General features: G+C 39.4%; 1 protein-coding gene across 2 annotated transcripts; it reads left to right on the forward strand.

Annotated features, from left to right (window-relative positions):
• Positions 1–1,101: 1,101 nt before the first annotated feature.
• On the forward strand, positions 1,102–26,792 carry Usp16 (ubiquitin specific peptidase 16). Of its 2 annotated transcripts, XM_070030532.1 has the most exons (19): positions 1,114–1,206; positions 2,114–2,176; positions 3,668–3,769; positions 5,175–5,353; positions 7,055–7,158; positions 9,372–9,475; positions 11,290–11,474; positions 12,020–12,115; positions 13,007–13,137; positions 13,805–13,892; positions 14,661–14,739; positions 16,131–16,222; positions 16,562–16,618; positions 20,121–20,297; positions 22,027–22,690; positions 23,821–23,915; positions 25,064–25,150; positions 26,135–26,291; positions 26,399–26,792. In XM_070030532.1, exons 3-19 carry the CDS (start codon positions 3,709–3,711, stop codon positions 26,521–26,523), a joined length of 2,481 nt encoding a protein of 826 aa, XP_069886633.1. In that variant the 5' UTR covers positions 1,114–1,206; positions 2,114–2,176; positions 3,668–3,708; the 3' UTR covers positions 26,524–26,792. The 2 variants fall into 2 exon arrangements, with proteins under 2 accessions (XP_069886632.1, XP_069886633.1); XM_070030531.1 differs by lacking the exon at positions 2,114–2,176 and having other exon boundaries at positions 1,102–1,206.
• The last annotated feature ends 654 nt before the right edge of the window (positions 26,793–27,446 follow it).

Here is a 27,446-nt window from a genome sequence, read left to right on the forward strand (position 1 = left end):
TTAACAACTTTATTTTTAAAAATAAATAGGCACTAAAACAAAACACAAATGTATTGACAAACAGTTCGACTAAAAGTTTAGGCACTATTTGCTTTAAGCTTTACACTCCCTTAAGTTGCAACATACATTTTTAAAAAAGAAAATAAAAGGACATCTCTGATCTTGTCTGACTACCTAAATAATTAGTGTGTTCAGGACACTGAGCAAGAAAATTTTACATCCGAAAAGCACTTATCCTGGGAAAATCTTGTAGGAAAATAGGGGGAGGGGAGGTGGCCGGGGCACAAGGTGCACAGGAAAATACTGCAATAGATAACTGTTTTGACGCGGAGCATCTGGCAGGATTTGTCTTTTGTTTAAAGGGATGCCCAAGCATTGGTCCTAATGACTCAAATTTAAACACGATCAGCCTGATCCTAACTGATACAACAGTAATAGCAAGAATGATCAAATATCCCCAATTATTTTCCCACCACAACTACCATTAGAATATTACACTATTCCTTGCACCTGTTTTCAGATGTGCTGACAGTCAAGTCTGGTTTCTGTATTATTTTTCCTACCTGACCTATTTCCCTTTGCCTTCCTTTCCTAATAAACTATCCTGTTCGCTACCTCCATGTGTCCCCCAATTCTTTACAACATCATCATGAACTCAGTACGGATGGCCAGACGGCGAACTCCTCCCTTTTGAAGACCTTCTTTCTGGAGCATGGCTCTCCAATCTCTCCCACAATAGAATTACGGTCGTTGTTTGGGTTTGGGTTTTTGAGGAAAGGGGTTCGGGGTCTTTGGGGAGGAGGAGTGTAGTAATTTACCTGCTCCCCCTCTTGGCCAGCCTTCAGAAGTAATGCCTTTAAGGAACAGAGCTCTCTGGAGGACAAGAATCAGACCACCTTCAGGGAACTGCACTCGAGGAACACAGAAGTAACTATGGTGACCACCACCAGGAACTCACTTCGCCAGCAAGGAGCCCAGCGCACACCTGTGCCGCCACGCATGTCGTGACTTGCGCGCATGCGCCCACTGAGGAGCCCGGTCGAGTCGCTTCCCATAATGCCGCGTTCCGGAAGTGGCTGCGTTCCGAGGGTCACTCGGGCTGTGTCTCGCTCGCTCTCTCTTCGTCACCGGGAGGGAGGAAGACGCAGCTGGCTTCCCGGCCCAGAGGCCCCTTGGAGGATGCAGTTATGGGCGCTGTCGCCGTGGGTGAGTTCTGGTCCCGCTGACTCTCAGTCACCACTTGTGTAACTTTCTCGGCTCAGAGATCTGGAATTTTCTGCCCTCCAACCCTTTTTTGGGGTCCCCTCCCTCTTCTGGACCGCGTTGCCGGGTCCCTTCCCGGTACCGAGTTCTCATTGGTTCCCTTTTTTGTCAGTTTAGGAGCTGACCAATCAGTTGCCGGGGTCGTTGTCCCTCCCGCCCCCTGTGGACCCTGAGGTCTCCTCCCCCCCCTCCCCGCCCCCCATGGTGCGGAGCAGTTTGAGGGAAAGAAAAAGGGAGACAGGGGAGGCAGGCGCTGGTCCTCGGGGGGTGGTTGACTTGGGGCCGGGGAGGGGAGCCGTGGTGGAAACTGAGTCTAGGCCAGGTTTGCAGCTGCCACCACGTGGCTAGTAGGAAAAGCAGGATCTGTCACCTGTCTAGTTAGTTGAAGGCTTGTGGGAGAGGCCCAGTCTCAGCAAAGCATGGAAAACCGGCTGGCCACAGTTTGTCCACACACAGCTTGGGATGGCACCAGAGTAAGGCAGCGGGAGCCCGGGAGGGCAGAAATAACAGGGCATGTGGTCAAGAGGAGGCCTGGCCAGACTAGCTTTGATTTATTTGACCAAGACTGTAGTTAGTTCTTATCCGAAGACGCATCTGAAACTAAACGGATGGATTTAGCGATGTTTCATAGCCAATGACACAATTCTTTCCACGGTTCTGTCATTTGCGTCTGTAGCTGTCATAAATTTACAGGAGGTCTTGGCAGACCATTCAGTCCACTCATTGCCCTCCGCCGGCAGCGGTTACAATTCGTCCTTCAAGCTTCCCTTTGGAGTATGAGCAGCGCACATTTACTAGTACCGCCTTCTTCACTGATTTCTTCCTTCTTCATCTTTTTCTTTTTCTCCAGAGCTTGTTCACTCCATTCTTATGTACCTACTTTTGCACCTTGTAATCATCTTTTATGACTCAGGTACTATTCTATTTTCCTATTGCAACACGAGAAATATTTCTTGAATACTGACTGTGTTCTGACACTGTACTAAATCTATAGGCAGCTTGGAAGTATTGTCTAGAACTGTCTTTCTCGTAGGACTTTATTTACATTGTACAGAAAAAAAGCATGTAAAGTCTTCAAAAAGAAAAACCCCAAGCAGTCCAATGCTATATCGTATAAAAGGAAACTGCATTGTGCACACTTTGAACACAGGAGATGTGCTAAAGAGAGGTTGTTATTTAGAGCACCAGACTTGCCTAACGCTTCATTGAAATGGAATACTGGGAGATACTCTAAGATTTGTACAGGTGGCAAAAACATCTCAACTAGAAAGCAAAAGCACAGAAAGTGGGGCAAGTTGTTTTTAGGAGGATACTGAAGAGATGGACTTGATTGGAAGGGTGGACTTGTACAGAAGGATGGTCTTGGAACTTTTAGTTACATACCTGCCACCTTGTGATCTTTAAACCATTTGCTTCTGAATTTCTTCTTTAGTGACATGTCCTCATTCAAAGGTTTGTTGGGAAAATCTGATGTGGTAATGTTTATTGGAAGGACTTTAAAGAACAAAAGCACCATCTAATTATAACTTTAGTAGCTTGTTTGTTATTGTTGAAGAATAATGAGGGACAAGGTTGCCAAAGCAGTGTGGTCAGATGATAAAGGACTGAATGTCAAGTTGAGACTAGGCTTGGAATGATTTACTATTAAATATTTTCTATCAAAAAAGTGATATATGAGATTAGAGTGGCCTTCATCTTCAGATTGTGTTTGTGATACAGCACAGACTAGAGGAAGTGAAATTGGAGGCAAGTACTGTTTCCCCCCCCCCCAAAGTCTACAGTTCTAGATAGGATACATTATATTGTATTAGACTAAATGTTACCTTTTTTAAAAAATAAAGTGGTAGCAAAGTTTATTAGGAAATGAATACATTTTCAGTAGACTGAAAACCTCTTAAATGCTATCTTTAAAGCAGGAAAAAACATGTAAAATGTTTCTTTTTATATGTATCCTTGTGTTTCTTTGTTGATTAGTTCATTTCTGTAATCTAAGCTACTGAGGAGGTTAAAATCTGAGGATTTCAAAGCCAGCCCAGGCAGAATAGTCAGTGAAACTCTTACCTCAAATTAACTACAGAAAACCTGAAAGTGAAGGTGTGGCTTAAATGGTATAGTGCTAGCCTTGAATCAAAAACTCAAGACCAGTGCCTAGGCCCTGAGTTCAAGCTCCAAGACACACACACACACACACACACACACACACACACACACACACACACACACACACACACACACACACACACACCACGAAGTAGGTAAGATATGTAGATTTGTCAGTCGTGTTTGTAAATTATAAAAATTGCTAGACATGCAAAGTATTGTATGTGGCTCAGCTGTTTTTCTGTATCCTAGAGCAATGTGAAACACTTTTTTTTGGTCAAGCTAACTTTATCTTTTTTTCTAGATTTTTATTTTGTGTCAGTAAGTACTCCATAAAGTATCAACATGGGAAAGAAACGGACAAAGGGAAAATCTGTTGCAATTGATGACACCTCTGAATCTTTAGGTATATTTCACTAATTGAATTTTTAAATTGTTTTTATTCCTAAATGGATATTTTAATATATAAAAATGAGATTGTTATGTAATCTGCATTTTTATGTTTATCTCTACATGTCATTAAATAGTCCATCCCATTATTTCATTATCCCACTGATGAAAGGACCATGAGTGCATAGTTTGTAATTTACTTAGCTAATCCTCTGGCAAATTTAGGAAGCCTTTATTTTTTAGTGTTGTCAGTTACAATCATGAACATCTTGTTACTAAACATCTGTGTATATCTGGGTTATTTTCTTGGTACAGATCCTAGAAGTAGAATTATTTTGACTCAAAGGGTATAAAGATTTTGAAGCTCTTTTGATTATGTTGCTGATTGCCATTCAGAAATGCTGTGCTATTTTACAAGCCCTTTGGCAGCCCAATAAAGTGCCCAAATATGTCCCTCCTGCTTGCTCATCTTGTGTGTCTGTCTGGTCTAGACCAACAGCTTTTTTTCTGGTTAATTGAAAATGGAGTTTCATAGTCTTTTCTGCCCCAGCTAGCTTTGAACTGCAGTCTTCCAGATCTAGCCTCTTGAATAGCTGGATTGTCGGCATGAGCCACCTGCACCTGGCTGATAGCCTCTTACTTTAGTTTGTGTTTCCTTTGATGACTGAGAGTCAGTAGTTTTTCTTCATGATCGTATTTTCATGTATATTATTTCTTGATTCATATTCATTGGACATTAAGCCAGTTGTGTCATTGACTAGTTCTTAAGACATCAGTGTGACTGAAGTAACTCCACCAAAACCCGTTACTCATCTATCCCCAGTAATCTTGGGTCCAGCTGCATATTTACACTTAGTGTGACTGTCATTACTTGTCTTTACAGTGGGTTTGGCCTTTTCGAAGTGCCTTTACTCCCGGAAGTCACAGTTGGAAGCATGAGTTATGAAGTCAGAGAGACTTGAATCCAACCCCTAGTATAGACTCACCTGGTACTTCTTGATCTTGGACATTAGCTTAGTTTTTCTAATTTGTTATTGGGAATAATAGTATCTTCTAGATGATAGTGTTCAAGAGAAACTTCAAAAGCACCTCAAACTCTGCTGGTAGAGTAGTACCCAGGACACCTGGTGTTTTGGGGGGGGGGGCTTAGTTTTAGCTCGGTGTTAGAATACTTGTTTAGCACATGCAAGACCCTGCATTCAATCCCTAGCACTTCTACCAAAAAGAAAAAAAGAAAATGAAAGAAAACAAATAGTCTTTCACATATAATCATCTCATTCTATTCAAATATTAAGCAAAAGTTTTCTGATTATCTAACACGTGTTTGTTAAAATAATTTTTCAAGTTTCAGTGGGTAAGTTTTGACATCAATTCAGTCAAAGATACTTTTCTTACATGTCCTTTTAAAAATTATTTTATAGAACCCATATGCAGACATATTAGAAAAGGATTGGAACAAGGTAATTTGAAAAAAGCTTTAGTGAATGTGGAATGGAATATTTGCGAAGACTGTAAGACAGACAATAAAGTTAAAGATAAGTCTGAAGAAGAAACAGAAGAAAACCCTTCAGTTTGGCTGTGTCTCAAATGTGGCCATCAGGTAATGCTTAATTTTTGGTCAACATGGGATTTTAGAGAGCTCTCTGAACTATGTTAGAAGATATTACCTGAAAGCTCCATATGGCTCATTAGGTTGCCGGCCAGGTATAAGTCATGATGTTGGGGAACTGAATCCAAGTGTGAGATTTAGTGTCTTTGGAGATTATTTCAGAATTTTCTCAGGTACAACACTAGAAAAAGTGTTGAGAAGTAGAATTAGGCAGAGGAAGTAGTAGAATGTAGAACCAGTTGCAGTAGGGCCTCAACTAACCTCAGTGCACTCTGCTCTTTAAGAGGTCAGAATTGAGGCAAGGGGCTAGGCCCTTGTACCGTGCCGTAGAGCCATTGGATATGGCCCAGTTTGGGGGAGAAGTGGGAATCCTGGGCAAGGCAGCTCCCTTTCATTAAGGATAATTGCTTGGGATGGGTAGACTGGCTATGAGCTCTTATCAGGCCACATGTTAGGGGCAATATCTGGCTAGGGCAACACCATGTTTTGTGGAGGAATGTTTACTGGAAGAATATAATTTTTTCTCACTGAGGAGGATATTAGCATAAACTTCTTTGAAGAGATGGCTTTTGAACAAGAGCTTGAAGAGTGGGTGAGATTTGGTTAGGTGTCAGTAATGGTAAAGGCTCCAGGATGTATGGAACAACGTGCTTTTAGCTATAGTTGTGAGGTTAGTAAGAAGACTGAGAGTTGACACTGTAAAGGGAAGTTAGGTCAGAGAGTATCAGTTTTGTTCAGTAGGAATTTGAAGGAAAAAAGAAATTTTAAATTGTACATTGTACAAATAGACCTTTGTTTTAAGAAATTAAACTGAGGGCTGAGAAGGTGGTTTAGTGGCAGAGTGCTTGCCTAGCATGCATGAAGCCCTGGTTTGATTCCTCAGCACCACATAAACAGAAAAGCCTGGACTTGGTGTTGCGGCTCAAGTGGTAGAGTGCTAGCCTCGAGCAAAAGAAACTTAGGGACAGGGGCATAGGACCTGAATTAAAAACCCAGGACTGGCCAAAAACAAAAGCAAAAAAAACGTAAACTGAAAATGTATGTGATGAAGGAAACTGAAGTGATGGTGTGTCGGGAACGTGTGTGTGTGTTTGGGGGGGGGGTGTGGGTGTGGGTGTGTGGGTGTGGTGTGTGTGTGTGTGTGGGTGTGTGGGTGTGTGTGGGTGCGCACAGGAGCTTGAATACAGGGTCTAGTACTCTCATAGCTTTTTTGGTCAAGGCTGGTGCTCTGCCCTCTTGAGTCACAACTCAACCTCTAGCTTTTTGCTGGCTAATTAGAGTCTCATATACTTTTATTCCCAAGCTAGCTTTGAACTACAATTCTCAGATCTCAGTCTCCTGAGTAAGTAGAATTATAGATGTGAGCCACCTAGCTGAAGACAATATCTGAAAGGTTGTTAAGATGTCCAGTCCAGATTTGATGAGTGATTGAATCCGTGTAGTTTAATTGGGTCTGGGAAGGACAGGCTGGAGATGAAGAGTACTTACAAGATCCTCAATTGCCTATGGATATTTAAAGCTTGTTTTTTGGTTTTTACAAAATCCAGACTCTTTCAAGATTTGAATACTTTATTGTCAAGTAGTAAGAATGGCAGAAGTTCTGAGGGACTTCTGTATTCATGAAAGATTCTGAATTCCGTCTTCTTTTGGTGGGTTTTCATGGCTTTAAGGTTGATGGTTATGATTTCCTAGGGCTGTGGCAGGGATTCCCAGGAGCAACATGCCTTGAAGCACTACAAGACACCTCGCTCGGAGCCTCACTGTTTGGTTCTTAATTTGGACAACTGGAGTGTATGGTGAGTTCCAATTCTTGTGTCCACTAAGTGGATATTTGAAATATTAGGAAGTGAAACTATTGGGAAATGAAATTACTTGGAAATGTTTACAAGGAAGAAAGTAGGTTTTTGTAGCTTTATTATTTTCTTTAACCATCATGGAAGGCTAACAAATATGATGATATGATATGAGAATGTTTTGCTTAGTATTGCACAAGCAGAGGGTTGTAGCGTGTATGTAATTTAGGTGTCTTCACCCAGATAGATAGATAGATAGATAGATAGATAGATAGATAGATAGATAGATAGATAGATAGAGGTGGAGGATGTATTTCAATGTCAGTGTTTGCCTAATTAGATAGATAGATAGATAGATAGATAGATAGATAGATAGATAGATAGATAGATGATACGCACTTGCACATGCTCTCTCTCACTCACACACACATACACACACACACACACATGGTGGGTTGTTTTAATTTAAAGATTAGATATTAGGAGCAAATTATGGTGAATAAGAATGTAGTAAAGGGCTGGGAGTGTGGCTTAGTAGTAGAGTGTTTGCCTAGCATGTATGAAGCCCTAGGTTAGATTCCTCAGTACTACATACACAGAAAAGGCCAGAAGTGGGGCTGTGGCTCAAGTGGTAGAGTACTACTAGCCTTGAGGGAAAGAAGCTCAGGGACAGTGTCCAGACCCTGAGTTTAAGCCCTAGGACTGACGGGGGCAGGGTGGGGGGGTGTGAAGAATGTAGTAAAATGTTTGTAATCAATTTGTGTGAAAATTAAATGCCAGGCCTGGTATTGTTCCTATTTTTAACATCATGAAAACACATTTTTACTTCATTAAAAGCTACTTTTGCCACAAGGCTCACTAAACATCTTCTGTCAGTTGTATAATCCATTAATTTTTGTTGGTGTAGATCTATAATTTAAATTATGTACAGAAAAGCTTTTTTTTTGGGGGGGGGAGGTCTGTCGTGGGGCTTAAATTCCATGAGCTCCTTAGCTCAAGGCTAGCATTCTACCACTTTGAGCCACAACACCACTTCTGGTTTTCTGGTGGTTAATTGGAGAAAAGAGTCTCATGGAATTTCCTATCTGGGTTTGGCTTTGAAGCATGATCCTCAGATCTCAGCCTTCTGATTAGCTAGGATTATAGGTGTCATTCACCAGCTCCTGGTAGAAGAAACTTTTGGTGTTAACATTGTGTTCAGTCAGTTAAAGTGTTTGGAATTTTCACAGTATTTACATTTCACTATAATTCTGGATAATCTTTTTGTTGTTGTTGTTGTTGTTGTTGTTGTCCATGGGACTTGAACTCGGGGCCTGGGTGCTGTACCTGAGCTCTTTTGCTCATGGGGACTTTCCTGCCCAGGCTGGCTTTGAACCTCAATCGTGAGATCTCAGCCTCCTGAGGAGTAATCAGAATTCAGGCTTGATTCACCAGTGTACATGACAAGAGGTTTTTGTTGTTTGTTTGTTTTTGTTTTTTTTAATTTTTCCTTTAATCCTAACCTAATGTATGTATTTCATTGATGCAGTAACTTCTCATACTGACATGAGGATCTACATTTATGGGTTTTGTTTGTTTGTTTTGCTGGTCCTCTGGCTTGAACTCCGGGCCTGGAGGCTGTCCCTGAGCCTCTCTGTGCTCAGTGTTAGTCCTCTACCACTTGAGCAATAGCACCACTTCCATGGATAACCTTACTAATAATAAATCAGAGCTAGTTTGTATTGGATTCTAAAAGAAAATGGAATTTTTATTCTTAGTTTTTCCATTTCTGGGGGAATGGTTTTAGGATTTGAACTCAGGGTCTTGTGCTTGCTAGGCAAGCACTGTACCACTAAAGCCACATTCCCAGCCTCTTTTTCTTTCATTAAGTTTCAAATAAAATCTCACTTTTGCCTGGGTTGACCTAGATTACTTAATTTATGCTTCCTCAATAGCTGGAATGACAGACAAGCTTTTTATTGGTTTGAGTTGGGAGCATCATGAATTCTTTCTTTATCCTGACCTTGATTTCTGTTCTCTCTCCATCTCAGCCTCCTGGGTAACTAGGATTATAGTTGTGAGCCACCATTCCCAGAGTTTTTTTTTTTTTTTCTAACTTTTCTAATAGAAATAATTGAGTAGTTACATACTTTGGGTTCCCTGAAGTATTATGATTTGTCTCTCCTTTTTTGAATTGTCAGTTTGTCATTTTTCTTCCCTGATCTTTTGGGACATAGGTGTTATATCTGTGATGAGGAAGTCCAGTATTGTAGTTCAAACCGATTGGGCCAAGTGGTTGATTATATTAGAAAACAAGCTCGTATTACAGCTCCAAAACCAGGTAATATGTTTATGTTTGTTTATCTGAGACAGGGACTCTTTATGGACTTTAGGCTCACCTTGAATTTATAATCCTCCTCCTTCAGTGCCAGTCCTTGCTTATCTGTTTACATTTAGCTTTAGTTATTATACTACTAGTAATATAGCTGGTTACATTAATTATGGCTGATACTGTGACACTATTTTTGAGTCAAGGGGTTTATTCAATGTTATGTATTATTATTGCTGGAGGAGATGTGTGAAATGGCACAGTCATATATATTGAGGGTGTGACCTACAGTAGTACCAGGAGACCCTGTTCCCATAATCCAGACCTGGAGTTTATTGTAGATTTTCTTTCTTTTTATATTTTTATTTTATTTATTTTTGTTGGTCATGGGGCTTGGCCTCAGAGCTTGCGCACTGTCCCTGAGCTTTTTCATTCAGGCTAGAGTTCTGCCACTTTGAGCCTCAGTTCCACTTCTAGTTTTTAGTGGTTAATTGGAGGTAAGAGTCTCTTGAGAACTTTTCTGTTCAGGCTGGCTTCAAACTGTGATCCTCAAATCTGAACTTCCTGAGTAGCTAGGATCACAGGCATGAACCACCTGTACTTTTTGTAATAGAAACATTCTAGTCTTTCTGCAAAGTAAAATAAAGGTTTGCTTTCTACTGTATTTACTGTAGTGCTTTTTGTAGTAGAAATATTCTGGTCTTCCTGCAAAAAAAACAAAGATTTGGAGTGCCTAATGGTCGGATATTTTTGAGATTTCTCTGTGTGTGTGTGTGTGTGTGTGTGTGTGTGTGTGTGTGTGTGTGTGTGTGTGTGTGTGTGTGTGTGTGTGTGTGTGTGTGTGTGTGTGTGTGTGTGTGTGTGTGTGTGTGTGTGTGTGTGTGTGTGTGTGTGTGTGTGTGTGTGTGTGTGTAAATTGAATCAGGGTCTATAATTTGAACCATTTGTCCCAGTTCTTTTGCTTTTACATTTACTTTTACTTTATTTTTCAGATAGGTCTTATACTTTTTGCCTGGGCTGGCCCTGGACCAAATAGTTACGATTATAGGTGTAAGCCACCACATCAGGCTTTTTTTTTTTTTTTTCTTTTTCTTTTGCTGGTCATGGGGCCTGAACTCTGGGACTGGGCGCTGTCCCTCAGCTCTTCAGCTCAAGGCTAGTGCTCTACCACTTGAGCCACAGTGCCACTTCTGGCTTTTTCTGCATATGTGGTGCTGAGGAATCAAACTCAGGGCCTCATGCATTCAAGGCAAGCACTCTATCACTGAGCCACCTTCCCAGCCCCTATCTGGCTTATTTTTGAGATACGATCTCATAAATGTTTTGTATGGAATGACCTCAAAACACAATCCTTATATCATCATATTCAGGTTCATTCTTATTCTTGAGATATTTATAGACAATAAGTATCTTTCTCAGAATCAGTGTTGTTTTTAACTATGTTTTTTGGCCTTTCAAATTCATTTAGACACATATTATATGCACAGTCTATACTTAATTGTTTAGTGTCTATTCAGGAGATAAGATGTGCTCATTTATAGAAAATTTTAATGTAATAATAAAGGAATGATGTAAACCAAAGCATATACGGTTTTGTTTTATTTTTCAAACTAGTGCTTACATCAGTTCTGAGTATTTTTCTAGTAGTTTTCTTTCTATGGTAAATTATTTATATTCATTAGAGAACATTTAAAATCAAATTGATAGCAAGTAAAAACATGAGGTAAAAATCAGAAATTTTAATACTGTGTTCTAAATATAACTTTGCATTCAGTATGCTTACGTTGTCTATTTTCCCAAAACTCTTCTTTTTCTTTTCAAAACAGAAAAAGATAATGGGAACATTGAACTTGAAAATAAAAAATTAGAAAAAGAGAGTAAAAATGAACAAGAGAGAGAAAAAAAGGAAAGCATAGCTAAAGAAAGTCCTCCCATGAATTCTGCCTCCCAAATAACAGTGAAAGGACTCAGTAATTTGGGAAATACATGCTTCTTCAATGCAGTTATGCAGGTACTGTTTTTCCTTTTTTCCTATTTAAAAAAAATCTGACATTTTCCCCATAGGATTTGTCACTTAGCATACTGAGGATCTCCTGCTCCTGTCCTATAATTTATGTCTGTATATTCAAAATGAACATAAAAAATATTTGTTGCATACAATAAAGCATTGTGGTAAGTTCTGGATATATAAGGTTTCAAGCAGTCAAAGCACCTGCCCTCAGAAACCTTGCATTTGGATCAGGGAGGCACAGAATAGCTGGTACAGAAACAAATGGGCAGGTATAGGTAACACTGAGAAAATTGTGGTAGGAACAGGTCCTTTCCACTGGGCAATGAGAGAGAAGAATGCCCTTTTGAACTGATGAGTCACTTCATGAACTATGTAGAGTTGGGTATGAGTATACTGTCATGTTTCATGTTCTAAGAACAAATCAATGCATATTTCAGAATTGGTGTGATTTTCTGTTTTAGTAGAATATGCACCTAAAGAAATACTCAATGAATTGTTTGGCCTTTATAAACCATTTTCCTTTTCTTTTCCATCCTGCATTCTAGAATTTATCACAAACACCAGTGCTTAGAGAACTACTGAAAGAAGTGAAAATGTCTGGAACAATTGTAAAAATTGAACCACCTGATTTGGCATTAACAGTACGTACTTACTTTTTTTTTTTAAATTTTATGAGTAATCTTTCTCTCTGTGAATATATGTACTCTAAATTGCTTTAAAGAATTGAGATGCATTTCTATCTTGAACCACAACTTTATCGTGGTTGATTGGAGATAAAAGTCTTACAGACTTTTCTGCCTGGGCTGGCTTTGAACCTCAATCTTCAGTTCTCACCTTGCTGAGTAGTTAGGATTATCATTGTGAGTCACCAGCATGCAAAGTCTTTTTTCTTTTTAAAGTATTTCAAGGTGACTTAAGTGCTATATAGCCAAATGAATTTTATCTTCTTCATTTTTGTTATTTTCAATGTGCTTTAGCTTTCATTCCTAGGGAATAAGTTCCTGATGATCTAAAACTAAAAATAGTTGAATTCATCATAAGACAAACTTTGAAGGGAAAATATCTGGGTCCTCTTTTATTCCAATAGGATGTTACTACAGGAGGACTATACTCTCAGTTCTCCTGCTTCGACTTCACATGTATTGTGCTTTGTGTGTGTGTGTGTGTGTAAGAGAGAGAGAGAGAGCGCGCCATGTGACTTAAACTCAGGGCCTGGATGCCTTCCCTGAGCTCTAAGGCTAGCCCTCTGTCACTTTGAGCAACAGTACTACTTCCAGTTTTGTGGTGATTATTTAGAGATAAGAGTCTCATAGACTTTCCTGTCCAGGCTGGCTTTGAACCATGGTTCAGTTCTCACCCTGCTGAGTAGCTAGTATTACAGGCTACTGTCACCTGGCCAAATAAGTGCTTTTCAAACCACCTTTAGGACAGTTGTATCAGAAATATTGGCAATATATATTAATTGGTTCTATTTTGATGAAGTAAATAATTCCAAAATTTGACTGAAAATTAATTTTTATTCCCATATTCAGGAATCCTTAGAAATACACCTTGAGCCCCCTGGCCCTCTTACTTTAGCCATGAGCCAGTTTCTAAATGAGATGCAAGAGACCAAGAAGGGAATTGTGACGCCTCGAGAACTCTTTTCTCAGGTCTGTAAAAAGTGAGTATCCACTCAATTGTGCCTTCAGTGCATCAGCAAGATGCTGGGAAGAAATTTTAAACCTGTAGTAGCATCATCATCAGCCTAGTTTTTTTTTGTGTGTGTGTGTGTGTGTGTGTGTGTGTGTGTGTGTGTGCGTGTGTGTGCGTGTGTGCGTGTGTGTGCGCATATATTAAAGCAAATTTATTTGGATTTAAATGAAATGTATTTTATGTGCTAATTTGCCATAGCTGTTCTTAGGTGAAAGAGAAATACATTTGGGATAAAATCGTAAGATTTAAAAATTAAAATATCAGGGCTGGGAATGGGGCTTAGTGATAGAGTACTTGCCTAGCATGCATGAGGCCCTGGGCTCAATTTCTCATTACCACATAAATAACAACAATAAAAATAATAATAAATTAAAAAACAATTTTTTTTTTTTTGCCAGTCCTGGGGCTTCAACTCAGAGCCTGGATGCTGCCCCTGAGCTCTTTTGCTAAAGGCTAGCAACCTTACCACTTGAACCACAGTTCTGGCTTTTTCTGTTTATGTTGTACTGAGGAATTGAATCCAAGGCTTCATGAGTGCTAGGCAAGCACTCTACCACTAAGCCATATTCCCAGCCCTAGCTTCATATTTTATTGACTTATACATGTTCTTCTTTCTTTGTGTTTGTTTTCCATAGAGCAGTGCGGTTTAAAGGCTACCAGCAGCAAGATAGCCAAGAACTACTTCGCTATTTATTGGATGGAATGAGAGCAGAAGAAAACCAAGTTAGCATATTATGAGCACCAAATTTTCTAATCTCATGAACTTCTCTGCCACTTGCTATCTTAATAGTTATTAAAGCTAGTCACTGAGGCCATTACAACTTTTTTTTTTTTTTTTTTTTGGGTCCGGTTGTGGGGCCTGAACTCTGGGCCTGGGCACTGTCTCTCAGCTCTTCAGCTCAAGGCTAGCGCTCTACCACTTGAGCCACAGCGCCACTTCTGGCTTTTTTCTTTTTGCTTATGTGGTGCTGAGGAATCGAACCCAGGGCCTCAAGCTGCAATGCAAGCACTCTACCACTGAGCCACCTTCCCAGCCCCATTACAACTTTTTTAAAGTTTTTTCAATACCAGGTTTTTCAACCAATGTTATCTTTGTCAGAATAAATCCAGAAAATGAGAAATGATTCTCTTTTTTTTGTGATGTTCTAGTTCACTTGATGTCCTTTAAGGCTCAGTTATATTAATTTTACCAGTACAGCAGCAGAGTACTGGAAACATTTTTTTCAAAACAGTCCCCATTTGCAGTATGTCTTTACTCTCTGAGCATGCGTTCCTAATACTACTTTTTATATCTAGAAAGCATAATGCATAATTCTGTTTAGCTGCTTTGAATTGTTAGAAAATGTGATTTGGGACATATTTTTAATTTCTGTAAATCTGGGCTACTTCCTCTTTATTCTTTCTTCAGGAAAGAATAAAGGAAAACAGCTATAAAATTTACATTTAAATCTAATAGTATTTAATAGTATATATCTATCTTATTACTTTTAGAGAGTGAGTAAAGGAATTCTTAAAGCTTTTGGTAATTCTACTGAAAAATTGGATGAAGAACTAAAAAATAAAGTTAAAGGTAATGTCTAACTCTTTGAACTCAAACACTAAGATTGAATTCCTCTGTGTCATAGGATGGGATTTCTGGCATTTGAATTTCAATGCCACAAAGTGTTATAAACCTTAAATTTCTCTATATCATTACTAACTAAAAATTATTTAGTATTTCAATATTTTCAATATTTAGAAAATTTTAACTTGTGTATTTTTTATGTATTATTATTATGAAATTTACAAAGATATAGCTAAGATGACATCACAAGCCAGGTGTGGTAGAACATGCCTGTAATTCCAACACTGGAGATGCAGAGGCAGGAGGATTATAAATTCAAGGTCACTTTGGAAAACACAGTGACATCCCATCTGAGACAAATAAGCAACTTGCAATTAAATGTGGCAGTAGCAGATGAGTTGCACTTGTTACGAGTTGTTAGTGGCTGGTTCTTATCAGGAAGTTCTGATGTATGGTCTAGGATTTAGGACAGATCCATCAAGCAAACATCAGATGGTGAGATGACTGTGTACTTTCCTATATAAAATGCACTAGCCATGGTGACTGGTAAAACTGAAGAACTAAATTTTTATTTTTATTTAATTTTCATTAGATTGTAAAGCTTAGTTTCATTCAACTCATAGCATCTCTGCTTCCTGTTGTCCTTACAACCTGGCCAGCACCAAGGAGATGGTGCTTACCACCATCACAGTTTGTACAACTTTCTGCATAAACACTGAACATATGTCTTTTTCACTAACATACACTAATTGCACAAGAGCCGTTCGAAATAGTAACTCCACACCTCTGTACAGTATACCTTAAACAACTTCACCACCTCTATTGTATTCTATTAGCCTTCCCCCACCCTCCCCTTCATCTTTTTGTAGAATAGTATATCACGTTATATTAAACTCATCTAGATAATTTCTGGAAGTATAGAAAAATGAAAAGGAAGGTTTTTGTCTGAAATAATTTCCCAAGAATGTATTGTTTGTGAAGTAGTTCAGTTTTAGTGTTCACAAAGCAAGTTACGTTTATTTTCTGTGCAAGTTTGCTACCACAGTATCTTCTTAGTATTCACTAGTAGAATGTTAAAGAGCTGAAACAGGAAGATAGAGTATCATTCAGCCAAGTTTGATCTGCTTATTTACCAGTAGAGAGGTTAGATGATAGAAAGCTTTACCAGCTTGCAGAATTTTGTTTCCTTTCACCGCTAGATCTTTCATAGGAACATTTATGTGTTTTCTTTCTTACTCGTAAGAGGGGATTATGTTAACTTGTGTGATACTTGGAGGTAGTTTGTAAAGTAGCTTGTAAGAAAATTTAGTAGATGGGAAATTAAAAGTTTAGATATAGATAGTAAGTAATTATGTGTTCTCACTTAAAAGTAATTGTGAATTTTTTTTAACTTACAGATTATGAAAAGAAAAAGTCAATACCAAGTTTTGTGGATCGCATCTTTGGTGGTGAACTAACTAGTACAATCATGTGTGATGAATGCCGGACTGTAAGTGGGTGCTGCGGAGGCTCAATTAATGCATGAATAGTCATTGAGTACAGTGTGTCAGCTGTTCCTTTCAAACATACAAATGAACTTCATAAAATACTGTTTGTCATACTACCTCAATATATATGTTTCTTTACTGGAAGTACTTGTAAAATCTTGAAGAAGTTACTTGAACATTTTTAGCTTATTATCTGTAAAAGTCTTTAACATTGTATACATTTTCACTTCAAATTTTCTTAATGGTTTATTAAAGCTTGCCCCCAAAGTAGGGAGTCTCTTAATATATGTGTCATTGGAATGTCTTCCTCCTTTTACAATTTTTTTTTTTTGTTGGTTAAGGTCTCCTTGGTTCATGAATCTTTCCTTGATTTGTCTCTCCCAGTGTTAGATGATCAGGTAAGACCATTGAGCTGTTTTGTTAAAGTAGTTTTTCTTTTCTTTTCTTCTTTTTTGGGGGGAGGAGGCCCTATTGATTTTATTAGAGATGCTTTGTCACATTTTAAAATGTTATGTATTAACAAGGAGAAACTTTTCTTAATGTTTTGAAATAGAATAATATTTAGGGAAGTGGCAATGTGACTCAAAATGGTAGAGTGCTCTGGCCTTGAGCGGAAAGTTAGGGACAGCACCCAGCTTCTGAATTCAAGCCCCATGACTGACCAACAATAACGGAGAGAGACAGACAGACAGAGATGGGGGGGGGGAGACAGAGAGAGACAGGGAGGGAGGGAGAGAGCAAGAAAGAGGGAGAGAAAGAGAGAAAGGAGGAGGGAGGGAGAGAGGAAGGGAAGGAAGGAGGAAACTAACTTAGGATTTGAAGCCAGGGACTGGTAGTGGTTTACCCTTACAATCCTAGCTACTTGGGAGGTTGAGAATGAGAAGATTGTGGTTTGAGGCCAGGCCAGGAAGAAAAGTTTATAAGACCCTTTCTGATTGATGGCTGGGAACAGTGATATATGCCTGTCATCCTAAGCTATATAGGATTAAATTGGGAAGAGAGAGGTCCTACCCCATTCTGTGCAGAAAAGTCCATGAGACTCTATCTCACTGAACACAGTGGTGCGTATTCATCTGTGATCTTAACCACCATGAGAAGGCTAAAGAGTAGGCACAAGCCAGGAGAGGGTAGTCAGTGAAAATTAGGATGGGGGCATGGCCCAAAGTTAAGAGTAGCTGCCTAGCAAGCTACTACAAGCACTGAGTTCAAACCATATTACTTGCTTAAAAATTCAATAATCTTTAGGATTTGAATAAGAAGTTAGAGTCATCTTTTAAAAATGAGATATCTGTCATCACTATTGTTATTTAATCCTATATATTGGATGTATTTTTCTCATATTAAAATTACTTTATTGGCCAGTGCTGGTGGCTCATGCCCATAATCCTAACTACTCAGGAGGCTGAGATCTGAGGATTGTGGTTCAAAGCCAGCCTGGTCAGGAAAGTCTGTGAGACTCTTTTGTTGTTGTTGTTGTTGTTGTTGTGGGGCCTTGAACTCTGGGCTTGGGCGCTGTCCCTGCACTCTTCAGCTCAAGGTGGGGCTCTACCACTTGAGCCAGAGCACCACTTCCGGTTTTCTAGAGTTTTTTTTTTTTTTTTTTTTAATTGGAGATAGGAGTCTCATGGAGTTTCCTACCCGGGCTGGCTTTAAACCGTGATCCTCAGATCTCAGCCTCCTGAGTAGCTAGGATTACAGGCATGAGCCACCCCTGCCCAGCGTCTGTGAGACTCTTATGAGACTCTTATCTCCAATTTACCACCAGAAAACCAGAAGTAAAGCTGTGGTTCAAAGTGGTATGGCGCTACCTTTGAGCAAAAGAGCTCAGCGATAGTGTCCAGGCCCTGAGTGCAAGCCCCACAATTGACACACACACACACACACACACACACACACACACACACACAGGGGTAGAGAGTTACCCTTGAGCAAAAGAGCTCAGGGATAGTGTCCAGGCCTGAGTGCCAGCCCCACAACTGACAGAAACACACACACGCACGCACACACACACATGCACACAGTGGTAGAGCATTACCCTTGAGCAAAAGAGCTCAGGAACACACACACACACACACACACACACACACACACACACTGGTAGAGCATTACTCTTGAGCAAAAGAGCTCAGGGACACACACACACACACACACACACACACACACACACACACACACTGGTAGAGCATTACTCTTGAGCAAAAGAGCTCAGGGACACACACACACACACACACACACACACACACACACACTGGTAGAGCATTACTCTTGAGCAAAAGAGCTCAGGGGACACACACACACACACACACACACACACACACACACACACACACACTGGTAGAGCATTACTCTTGAGCAAAAGAGCTCAGGGACACACACACACACACACACACACACACACACACACTGGTAGAGCATTACTCTTGAGCAAAAGAGCTCAGGGACACACACACACACACACACACACACACACACACACTGGTAGAGCATTACTCTTGAGCAAAAGAGCTCAGGGACACACACACACACACACACACACACACACACACACACACACACACACACACACACACACACACACACACACTGGTAGAGCATTACTCTTGAGCAAAAGAGCTCAGGGATAGTGTCCAGGCACACACACACACACACACACACACACACACACACACACACACACACACACACACACACACACACACACACACACACACACACACACTGGTAGAGCATTACTCTTGAGCAAAAGAGCTCAGGGATAGTGTCCAGGCCCTGAGTGCAAGCCCCACAACTGATGGAAACACACACACACACACACACAGTGGTATAGAGTTACCCTTGAGCAAAAGAGCTCAGGGATAGTGTCCAGGCCTGAGTGCCAGCCCCACAACTGACAGAAACACACGCACGCGCACACACACACACACACACACACAAATACTGTATTTCAGCCTGGTCCTGGTGGCTTATAACTGTAATCTTAGCTACTCAAGAGGCTGAGGATCACATCTTGAAACCAGCTAGGGCAGGAAAGTCACTACCTCCAATTAAACACCAAAAAACTAGAGGTAGAACTGTGCCTCAAAGTGATAGAATACCAGCCTTTAGCAAAAAAGCTTAGGTATACTGCCCAGGCCCTGAGTTCAAGGCCCAGGTCTGGAACCAAAAAAAAAAATACTTCTTACTTATCTTAAGTGGATCTCCCCTTTTTTTTGGTGGGGGGGGAGGGATCTGGTCGTGGGGCCTGAACTCTGGGTTTGGGCGCTGTCCCTCAGCTCTTCAGCTCAAGGCTAGCACTCTACCACTTCAGCCACAGCGCCACTTCTGGCTTTTTTCTTTTTGCTTATGTGGTGCTGAGGAATCGAACCCAGGGCCTCATGCATGCAAGGCAAGCACTCTACCACTGAGCCACCTTCCCAGCCCCATAATATCTCATTTTTAAGCTATATTAATTTGATTCCTTTTAAGTGGTTGAGGGAAGAAAAGGAATATTTTCCAACTTTATAGGAATCAGTAGTCTCTTGCCCTGTTCTGGTAACTAAAGTTTCACAAACGTTCAGAGAAAGTTTCTTTCTTTGAAACAACTTACTAACACTTGAATAACAAAAAAGTACATTTACAAGTGGGCACACATTCAACATGATTCAGCATGTATCCAATAAAGTTCATTATATTCCTTTTTATTTCAGTTACCTACAAAATTGCTTTGTTGCTATTTCAATTGCTAGTTTTCTCACTTTGTAAAGATTGCTTCTAGCATATTAGTGTCTTATTTTGTCTAGGTATGTTTTGAAATATTGTGCATAATACAGCTAGTATAAATTAGGGGTAGAAATATCTTTAGGTAACATGAATTCTCTTTCCATCAAATAGTTTTGACTTTTGCCCATACTTTCTTTTAAGAATGGTAAGAAAAATATAAATGATAAAAACCTGAAAAAGACAATGGAGGATGAAGATAAAGACAGCGAGGAAGAAAAAGACAATGACAGTTACATAAAAGCAAGAAATGACATTCCTACAGGACCAAGTAAGCACTTACAGAAAAAAGCAAAGAAGCAAGCCAAAAAGCAAGCAAAGGTGGGTAACTATGAGGGAAAACAGGCTTTTTTCATTAGATATTTAATAATTGTATAACATGTAAAATATATGTAATATATTATGTATACTTATGTATATTATATATACATATGAATATTGATGTATACATATATACTCAATAATCTAGATGTTTCCAGTCTTTTGCTATGGTGACCAATTCTGCAGTGAATAATCCTTTCTTATGTCTATGTAGGATAAATTTTGAGGACAGTTTTGATATCTACTTGTCCTCTACAAAGGCTGTACCAATTTATGTTCACACTAGAAATAGATGAGACTTCTTATTCTCCATAGCAGTGTGTTTTCATAGTTTTGGATTTCTAATTTATTTTTTAAAATACCTTTAAGTGTACTTAGGGGTCTCAATCCAACCTGTCTATTTATAAATACAATGCTGATTTGTCTTTTCATTGAATTATTTTCTTCTATAGATAGATAGATAGATAGATAGATAGATAGATAGATAGATAGATAGATAGATAGATAGATAGACTCTTTGTTCCTCTGTTGTGGGACTTCAATTTCAGGCCAGGACACTGTCCCTGAGCTTTTTTGCTCAAAGCTAACACTACCTCATTGAGCTACTGCACCACTTCGTTTTCTGGTGGTTAGAGATAAGAGTCTTAGGGACATTCCTAACTGGCCTTTCTCCACTTTTCTTTTGTGTGAGTCTCCTTTTCTTGGAACACACCAGAAAACGTTCATCCTCTGTTATTTTTGTATTTATTTACAAAATATTTGTATATAATATTTTTGTATTATATATTATATTGTATATATTTGTATTTATATTTGTATTTGTGTTTCATGCTTCTGCTGTTACATAATAGCTTTACCTGTATCCTCACAATTATAGCACCAAATGCCAACTGTTTGTGGTCTTTTGAGTATTCAATTTTATTAAATGTCTTTGATTTTGTGTACTTAGAAATAGACTACAGTGTGCTGAGAGTGTGGCTTAGTGGTAGAGTGCTTGCCTAGCATGAATGAAGCCTTGGGTTTGATTCCTCAGTATGATGTAAACAGAAAAAGAACTTTTTTTCATAATTTATTTGAATTGTGATGGTAAAAGAACTTTGTTTTCTATCGGTTGTTGGGCTTGAACTCTGGTTCTGGGTACTCTCGCTCAGCTCTTCAGCTCAAGACTAGTGCTCTACCATTTGAGCCACAGTGCCACTTCCAGTTTTCTGATGTTTTATTGGAGATAGGAGTCTCACAGACTTTCCTGTCCAGGCTGGCTTTGAACCATGATCCTCAGATCTCAGCCTCCTGTGTATCTAGGATTATAGGTGTGAGCCACCAGCACCTGGCAAACAGTAGATTTTTTTTTTCTTTTTGCCCCCATCCTGGGGCCTGAACTCAAAACCTGGGCACTTTCCTTGAGTTTCTTTTTTGCTTAAGGCTAGTACTCTACCACTTCAGCCACAGTGCCACTTCTGGCCTTTTCTGTTTATGTGGTACTGCAGAACTGAACCCAAGGGCCTATTGCATGCAAGGCAAAAACTCTTAACACTAAGCCACATTCCCAGCTCATAAAAGAACTTTTATAACAAAAGTTTGACAGTTAATTCCTTCTTATAAAATTATGTTTAATTGATCATTAAGGAGAAAAAGTTAAGCAATACGTGTGTGCTCTTTATCTCTCTTCCTCTTTGTCTCTCTATCTCTGTCTCTCTTCTCTTTTTAACATTTTGTCCTTTTTACACAGAACCAACGAAGGCAACAAAAATTTCAAGGCAAAGTTCTTCATTTAAATGATATTTGTGTCCAGGACCATGCTGAAGATAATGAATGTGAGACTGAAATGTCACTTCAGGAAGAAGTGGATGTTGAGTCTAATCATATTTCACAAGAGGAAGTTACAGATAAAGAATTTTGTGTGAATCAGAAAGATGAGAGTGGTCAAGAAAAAACAATAGACAGTATTAATGACAATCACACATCCGTAGAGGAAACTGATATGAGAAATGTCAACCTGGACAATGACTTAGAGTGGGCATCTTTTCCCATTGAGTGTAGTAGGAGCGCCAGTGGTGCCTGCCTGGAAAAAAGGAGTGATGGAGAAGCAGACATTGCCAATGGTTTAAAAAACCTTAATTTGAATGCTGGGCTTCAACCTGATGAAATAAATGTAGAGATTCTGGATGACAGTCCTACTCCTGAGACAAAAGTATACGAGGTTGTAAATGAAGATCCAGAAACTGCTTTCTGTACTCTTGCAAACAGGGAAGCTTTCAGTACCGATGAGTGTTCAATACAACACTGTTTATACCAGTTCACCCGTAATGAAAAACTTCGAGATGCAAATAAACTGCTTTGTGAAGTATGCACACGAAGACAGTATAGTAATGGACCGAAGGGAAATATAAAAGGTATTTAGATTCTTCTCCCTGAAAGTAAGATTAGTATTAAGTACATTAGGAACATTTTCCCCTGAACAGGTAGAATACTCCTCTAGTAATTTTCAGACTTTGGATGGCATGATTAAGTGTCCTCTTAATGTAAATCTTTTAATATAGAAGGATAAAAGATGAACCTTTGGAGGTACCTAGAACTTGACAGACATCCTAGCAGCAGTTGAAGTGTTGTTCTCTAACAACTCTTCCTTTTCCTGTAGGTAAACCTCCCACTGGAGCAGCATCATAACAGCATTCTGGTACATAGGGGCTATTTCCTCACCCTCAATTCCCTGTCGCTTTTTTTTTTTTTTTTTTTGGTGGTCCTGGGGCTTGGACTCAGGGCTTGAGCACTGCTCCTGAGCTTTTGGGCTCAAGGTTAGTGCTCTATCACTTGAGGCACAGTTCCACTTCTGGCTTGTTGATTAATTAGAATGTCATAGACTTTCTTGCCTGGGTTAGCTTTGAACAGTGATCCTCAGACCTCAGTCTTCTGAATAGCTAGGATTACAGGCGTGAGCCACTGGCATCTGGCTCTCTCTCTCTCTCTCTCTCTCTCTCTATATATATATATATATATATTGTTTTGTTTTGTTTTTGTTTTTGTTTTTGTTTTTTTGTGATGGATCTTGAACTCAGCCTGGGTTCTATCCCTGAGCTCTTTTTGCTCAAGGCTAGGACTCTATGACTTTGAGCCCAGTGCCACTTCCAGTTTTCTGATGATTAATTGGAGATAAGTCTTTTGCCTGGGCTCTCTGAGCTGCAGTCCTCAGATCTCAGCCTCCTGATTAGCTAGGATTATAGGTGTGAGTCCAGCACCTGGTTGCATTGAATCTTAATCTAAATGCCACTGTCTCCAAATGTAATTCCATTCTTCAAAGAGTACAGTCGAATGATAATTTCATCCACAAATTTTATGAAGTTTATTTATGTGTATATGTGTAAAATGGTCTTAGTCTCCTGACCCACAAAACCCAACATTTATTATCTTGTTCTTTAGAGAAGTTTGTTGATCCTGTAGGTGTTTGAAATGATTTTTATAGCATATATTAGAATATTAGCATTAAAACTGATTGTGAAGTACTAAACTGTCTTCCTTTCTATAGGTGAGAAGAAGCATGTTTACACCAATGCCAAAAAGCAGATGCTAATATCTCTTGCTCCTCCTGTTCTTACCCTTCATTTAAAGAGATTTCAGCAGGTACCCTAGTGTGTTCCCTAAAACTTGTTTTAAATATTGAATACCTTCTTGGTTGTTGTCTAAACACATTGTTATGCTTCTTTGATTTTTAATTCTAATTTTAAGCAAATAGGAAGGTAAAAGAAAAAAATTGAATAATTATGTGTATGTTCAAGTAGAGTATAATGGAGGGTTTTTTGGGTTTTTTTGTCAGTCCTGGGGCTTGAACTCAATCAAGGCCTGGGCACTGTCCCTGAGCTTCTTTTGTTCAAGGCTAGCACCCTACCACTTGAGCTACCACTTGGCTTTTCTGCCTATGTGGTACTGAGGAATCCAACCAAGGGCTTCTTGCATGTTAGGCAAGCACTCTACCACTAAGCCACATTCCCAGCCCTACATGCAGGCCTTTTATTTCAGGCAAAGAAAAGACCAGTTTACTACCAATGTTTTACACTTAGAAATATATGAATTTGTTTTGACTATGGTATCTTATTTTTACTAGCACTTCATTGAAAAAAATAACTTGGAATTTAATCATTTTGGTGACCTGATTTTTTTTTTTTTTTTTTTTTTTTGTTGTTCGTGGGGCTTGAACTCTGGGCCTGGACGCTGTCCCTCAGCTCTTCAGCTCAAGGCGAGCTCTCTACCACTTGAGCTACAGCACCACTTCCTGTTTTCTGGTGGTTTATTGGAGATAGGAGTCTCACGGTCTCTCCTGCCCGGGCTGGCTTTGAACCGCGATCCTCAGATCTCAGCCTCCTGAGTAGCTAGGATTACAGGCGTGAGCCACCAGCGCCTGGCTTGGTGACCTGATTTTTGTGGAATTGTTGGTAGCAGTTACAATTTTCAAATTCTTATGTTTGGTACATGCTTGACAAACTGAATTTTCTCTAACTTCACTAAGCCAGAGGCCAAGGATACATTCCATACAAAAGAATTCTGTTGCTGAGTCTTAGGCACTCAAAACATCTGGTCTACTTTGGCTTTTCTGTGTGACCAAGGTAGACAGTGCTCTCAAGGGAGAGCAGTTAGTGTCTTTGGGATGTATGTGTGTGCATGTAGAACAATCTGTTGATTAGACTATTGGTACCGTTTGGGCATTGGAGGGGATACAATTTATATAATATGTACAGCTTTGTGAGAATTCACCTGCTATCCCACTCTTCCAGGCTGGTTTTAACCTACGCAAAGTTAACCGACATATAAAGTTTCCAGAAGTCTTAGATATGGCTCCTTTTTGTACTGTTAAATGTAAGGTAGGTAAAAGTAGTCTTTTAACAGAAAAACACTTTAATCAGTTTTTAACAAATACTCTACAGCATCTCATACTTTGGAGTTGATAATTATTATGTCGAATGGGTATTTGATCACTATACCTTCATAATTTTCAAGATCTATATTGGATCAGATGAATTCAAATGAACCTATTTAGATTGTAGTTTCTAATAACAATATTTTGATTTCCTATTATTATGGCATTGTCTTGGTATCTCAAGGCACAAAATTGAAGGTAGGCAAATGTATTGATAGGTGACCTCAGTTTGTCTATTATTTAATTGTGCTACAACTGAAGGTTGAACACAGGGGCTTGTGCTCTTGCTTAGTTTTGTGAAAGACTGGTAGTTTAGCCACATCCCCACTTCTGGCTTGTTAGTTAATTGGAGCTACAAGTTTCTTAACTATTCTACTTGGGCTAATATCTGAGAATTACTGTTTTAGGCCTTTCTGAGCAAATAAATCCATGAGACTCTACTCTCAATTAACCAGCAAAAGGGGGAGCATGGCTCGGGTGGTACAGCACTAAGCCATGAATAAAAACATTTCCAAGAATACAAGCTTGGAACAAGTTTTTGCTTTGTGATTGTTTTTGTTTTTTGTCTTATCTGTCTTTGGGAGGGTAAGTGGGGGCACAGAAATGGAGGGACAAAAGTGAACAAATGCAGCAGTGGTATTCACTAGACATGACATTGACAATGAACTCTACAACTTGTGGGTGGGGACTAGTGGGAAAAACTAGGAGAGCAAGGCAAGAGGTAACATTGTCCAAAAGGAAATGTACTCATGGCCTAATCCATGTAACTGTTAACACCCTTCGTAAATCACCCTTATAATAATTTTAAAAATCTTTTTAGAGTTGTACAAGCCTGGACTTAAAGCTCCCCCCCCCTTGTGTAATTTGTCTCGCCAATAACAGTTGTATGAGATTAAGACCTTACTTTGGACTTTGTTCATTTTTAAAGAACGTTGCTGAAGAAAACACGAGAGTACTATATTCCTTATATGGCGTTGTTGAACACAGTGGTACCATGAGGTCGGGGCACTACACCGCCTACGCCAAGGCAAGAACTGCAAATAGTCAGCTGTCTAATCTTGTTCTTCATGGTGATATTCCACAAGGTAAGCTATCCTGGAATGTCAAGCATTTTAGCAAATTACAGCAAAACTGAAAAATAGTGATTTGAATCTTTTCATTTGTACTTACTTTTCACATTTCTTCTTAATAGATTTTGAAATGGAATCAACCAAAGGGCAGTGGTTTCACATCAGCGATACACATGTGCAAGCTGTGCCTACAACTAAAGTACTAAATTCACAAGCATACCTCCTATTTTATGAGAGAATACTGTAAGCAGTAAGTGCTTTCTCTGGAACAAATTTATGGCTTTTATACTGGCTGTAATAATAACAATAAAAAATTACATCTATAAATCATGTTCACTTATGTAAATGAAAGAAGTCATGTATTTAAATATTGAAGGGGAAAATACTTAAAAATTAAGTGGTTTTGTACTGTCATAATGGTTTTTATTCCTGCTTTATTTCTGGGAATTTAAGTCCTCTGTTTAACGTGTCAGGGTGGTGCATCTTGACACATGAATAAACCCATTTACTCCCAAATGTGTTTTATTACTAAGTTGTACTAGTTTACCCTATTGGTAACACATGAAAACGTGAAACTGATTATATCAAGTGTTTTTCATGAGCCATAGATATTTGGCACTTAAGATGTCAGCAGTGTTAATGGGGTAAAATGTGCCTGAAACACTCTGCCATGCACCTGATAATATAGTAGTCCCCCTTTATGCCAGCATGCCAGGTAAGGCCTCTGGATGTCTTTAGTCCTAAATCCTTTCTCATTCAGGTCAGCCAGTGTAGAGTTACATGGCACAGAGGACAATGATGGTAACGTCTTCAAAAGTTCTCTGCTAGTATCTGACAAGCCAATGGTTGGTATTTCCTTTGCTGTACAGATAAGCATTCCAATCATTGAATGGGTCTTAGATGTTTGGTAACAGTAGGATCTGAACTCAGGCTTTGTGCTTGCTAGGCAGGCACTATCCCTTGAGCCAGCCACTCCAGCCTTTTCGGTATTTCACAAGGGTCTGGTTTCATTCCTCAAAGGACCTTGACTATGATCCCTTCTGCCTCCTATGTTGCTAGGATTACAATCTTGAGCCACCAACTAGCTAACAATTCTAATAGGGCTGGGAAGGTGGCTCAGTGGTAGAGTGCTTGCCTTGCATACATGAGGCCTTAGGTTCCATTCCCCAG

Source organism: Dipodomys merriami, unplaced genomic scaffold (assembly GCF_024711535.1).
Source record: "Dipodomys merriami isolate MVZ:Mamm:240054 unplaced genomic scaffold, mDipMer1.0.p SCAF_2, whole genome shotgun sequence".
Taxonomy (NCBI): domain Eukaryota; kingdom Metazoa; phylum Chordata; class Mammalia; order Rodentia; family Heteromyidae; genus Dipodomys; species Dipodomys merriami.

Bases quoted from the DNA above. Each gene is read 5' to 3' on its own strand.
- Usp16 (XM_070030531.1), top strand. From the start codon at position 3,709: ATGGGAAAGAAACGGACAAAGGGAAAATCTGTTGCAATTGATGACACC. The intron at 3,770-5,174 runs GTATATTTCACT...ATTATTTTATAG, and splicing joins TGACACCTCTGAATCTTTAG to AACCCATATGCAGACATATT. The intron at 13,138-13,804 runs GTGAGTATCCAC...TGTTTTCCATAG, and splicing joins TTTTCTCAGGTCTGTAAAAA to AGCAGTGCGGTTTAAAGGCT.